The 3,323-nt window shown below is 45.4% G+C and overlaps 1 protein-coding gene across 1 annotated transcript in view; it reads right to left on the bottom strand.

The window, feature by feature from the left end:
* Positions 1–3,323, bottom strand: part of col14a1b (collagen, type XIV, alpha 1b) — a 55,093-nt gene that overhangs the window by 3,470 nt on the left and 48,300 nt on the right. Inside the window, exons 37-45 of the mRNA XM_016501965.1 lie at positions 2,673–2,726; positions 2,541–2,594; positions 2,402–2,455; positions 1,246–1,317; positions 1,137–1,172; positions 987–1,053; positions 721–909; positions 500–577; positions 46–201 (exon numbers count right to left, since the gene is read on the bottom strand). Of these exons, the coding sequence (XP_016357451.1) occupies positions 46–201; positions 500–577; positions 721–909; positions 987–1,053; positions 1,137–1,172; positions 1,246–1,317; positions 2,402–2,455; positions 2,541–2,594; positions 2,673–2,726 (760 nt within the window). The remainder of the gene's footprint in view (positions 1–45; positions 202–499; positions 578–720; positions 910–986; positions 1,054–1,136; positions 1,173–1,245; positions 1,318–2,401; positions 2,456–2,540; positions 2,595–2,672; positions 2,727–3,323) is intronic.

Genomic DNA, 3,323 nt, shown 5'->3' with positions numbered 1-3,323 from the left:
CACTCTCTCTCACACACACACACACACACACACACACACACTCACCTCCCACGTTGTAGCCGAGGCAGGAGTTCTGGTCGCAGTATCCGGGCGGACCGGGCGGACCAACAGGTCCGGGAATCCCAGGTCTGCCGGGACTGCCGGGGTTACCGGGGCGACCAGATGGACCTGGACTTCCTGTTCGGCCTTCACCAGGAGCTCCTGTGGCACAGCAGGAAACAGATTCTTCAGCTATACTTTTTATTCTTTGGAGTCAAGTGACTAAACACACACACACACACACACTGCTGGACTGATTTTCTCAGTCACTGATGAATTGCTCACATGAATTAAGAGAGTGAATACAGTCAGTTGTAATGTCATGTGACTCTTCAAATGACATTTTCCATTTCAAAATCCCATACATTTCCAGAATTATATCTGCAGATTTCTCTATAGAATTTTCAGATCATATTTAACATCTGATAAATGTTTTGTGTGTGTGTGCGTGTGTGTTCACCTGGTGGTCCAGCAGGTCCTCTGGGTCCCTGGACTCCCACACCTGGACTGCCCTTCTCTCCCTTCTCACCCAGAGGTCCTGATGATGATAAACACACACACACACACAGTTTAAGTGTGATTCTGCGTCTTCTCTGCTCGCTCCATCATGAACGGCTGTTTTTCTGACAGGTTAGTGTTGTCTGTGTGCTTCAGGCTGTAAGTACAAACGCAATCATCCACCTCGCGCTCCCGGCTGGCCATTCTCTCCGTTAGTGCCAGGGAATCCCGGTCGTCCCGATGGCCCCTGCTCTCCCTGAGGTCCTGGAGTCCCCTGTCGTCCCGGCTCTCCTGGCGGTCCGGGAACGGTGCGGATCGACACTGGCTGACTAGGAATGTGGTTCAGAATAGAACTGTACCGTGCCATGTGACCTGCGACCGGAGAAAGAGACGTCAGACATGCGAAAGCAATCCCAGGATGCCTTGCATCCGCGTGTCTGTGGACTCACTCTGGATCAGCTGCTCGCACACTTGTCTGGCTATGGCTTGGACAGAAGCCGTTGACTGGACGTCACCCTATTAAACACACAGTATGAATTAAACAGTCTGAGAATGTGAGGATGTTCTCGTTATCCGATCAGACTCGTTATCAGACTCACCCGCTCACCCTTCTCTCCCTTGGGTCCCAGGTGTCCCTGAAACAGACAGAGGAGGTTTCAGCATCAGTTCAGTTGCTGCTATCATGTGCACGTGTGTGGAAACACGTACCGGAGGACCCTGGTCTCCTGTGGGTCCTGGAGGGCCATTTTCTCCCGGGGCCCCTGGTGCTCCCGGACCCCCCTGAGGATGAGAGGGGCCAGTTATAAACACACTCTATCGACTACAGCTGAACAATACTGGAAAAAACTGACACTGCGATATTTTGTTCTTCTGCCATATGAAAAAATGCAAGATTTTCAGCAGATGACTTGAATAGCTTTATTTGTAAAGTATTAAACATTCTAGAATGACGGGTGATTTTGTTGGGTAATATGTCTGAAAATAAATAAATTAAATTAAATAATAAATACATTAAAAAAATACTATTTCTTGAGTGCAAACCATCCTTTTAGGGCTCAACAGTTTGGGAAAAACTTGGGTGTTGAAACATTTATTTAGCATAAAGCGCTAAAGAAGTAAAGGTGACTTGACGTAAAAAAACAAAAACATTCCCACTGTTGTTGACTTATTTAATATGGCAATAAAATAATATTTGTTATTATGATTTTTATTTGAGATTATTACTTTATAAAAATATTAAATAAAGTAGGGATTTTTTTGTATTGTAAAATAAAAATGTTCTATTTAATAAATAGAACATTTTATTTTATAGCACAGCTGTAAAATTACAGTAATAATATTTACATACTAATTTCTTCAGTTTCAATGTTAAATCATTAATTCTGATGGTTTGCCAGCAAATAAACATTTAAATAAATATTTTAATATTAAGGGCCAAAAATCAAATTTGATTGAAAGTAAATGTTGCATGTCCAAATATATTATATTATATTATAAAAAAGTAAACATTTTTAATTAAACAAAAAAAAAATTCTATGTTTAAATATTTAATCAAACTCACAGTTTTTTACATTTCAATGCAAGAAAAAAAAAAAAAAAGTTGAAACAAAAATTGAATTTTGAATTTCCCCTATTTTTTCCCTTCTTTTGTAATATGGCAAGGGGGGCCATGATCATGAGCTGCACGCGTGTAAATGAACACAGTAACACGCTTTACTCTGAAATACATATATTGATTTTTGACAATTGCACTAGGCCATATCACGATATTGATTTTATTTCGATATACCGTGCTGCTCTAATATGACCCTTACGACACCTCTATCACACGTCAACATGCTCTAACGCGTGTTTGTGGACTCACTATGGTTCCCGGTGGTCCCACTCGTCCCTGAGGGCCGTCCTGACCCGGCAAACCCTGTGGAGGACGAGAACACACGTGATCATACGGCCGAGCGCAGCGTTAGCATGATGAGCGACAGCACGTGTGACGGACACATTACCCGCGATCCTGGATGCCCGTCGCGGCCTGCAGGCCCTGGAGAGCCGGGAACACCCTACAGGAACACAAGATGATCTTCAGACACACAGCAGACAGACAGACAGAGAGCGAAGGAGAGCAGTGAGTGATTTACCTGCAGTCCTGAAGGACCGGCGTCACCCTTCTGTCCCGTCTCACCCGGAGCCCCCTACAAAACATCAGTTACTCAACATGAAATATATTAATTCACAGCTTCTGTACATGATGTTTCACAGAAATATTATGCTTGCAGAGTAAACAAACATCTAGAGGAAGTGACCCTAATAACTCCAATCGTGCTTTTATTATGAAATTATTTATTTTCACCAAACACTCTGACATTTTGCAGCGGATCAAAGGTTCAGATCTTGAGGGCTTGGGTACATCTACACAACAACGATGTACACGACAACGCTCTCATGAGTCCGCTCCGGCCTATGAGTTTGATCGAGCCCGCTCCAGTCCCCGAATCCGCTCACAAGCCCACTCAAGTCCCAGAGTCCACTCTCGAGCTTGCTTCAGTCCCCGAGTCCACTCACGAGTCCGCTCCAGTCCCCGAGTCTACTCCCGACCTTGCTTCAGTCCCAGAGCCCGCTCACGAGCCCACTCCAGTCCCCGAGTCCACTCACAAGCCCACTCCAGTCCCCGAGTCCGCTGATGAGCCCGCTCCAGTCCCCGAGTCCGCTCATGAGCCCGCTCCAGTCCCCGTGTCCACTCCCGGGCTTGCTTCAGTCCCAGAGCCCGCTCCAGTCCCCGAGTCCGCTCA

Source organism: Sinocyclocheilus anshuiensis, unplaced genomic scaffold, assembly GCF_001515605.1.
Source record: "Sinocyclocheilus anshuiensis isolate Anshui unplaced genomic scaffold, SAMN03320099.WGS_v1.1 scaffold1456, whole genome shotgun sequence".
NCBI classification, from domain to species: Eukaryota; Metazoa; Chordata; class Actinopteri; order Cypriniformes; family Cyprinidae; genus Sinocyclocheilus; species Sinocyclocheilus anshuiensis.
This window is presented reverse-complemented; position numbering and strand designations above follow the sequence as displayed.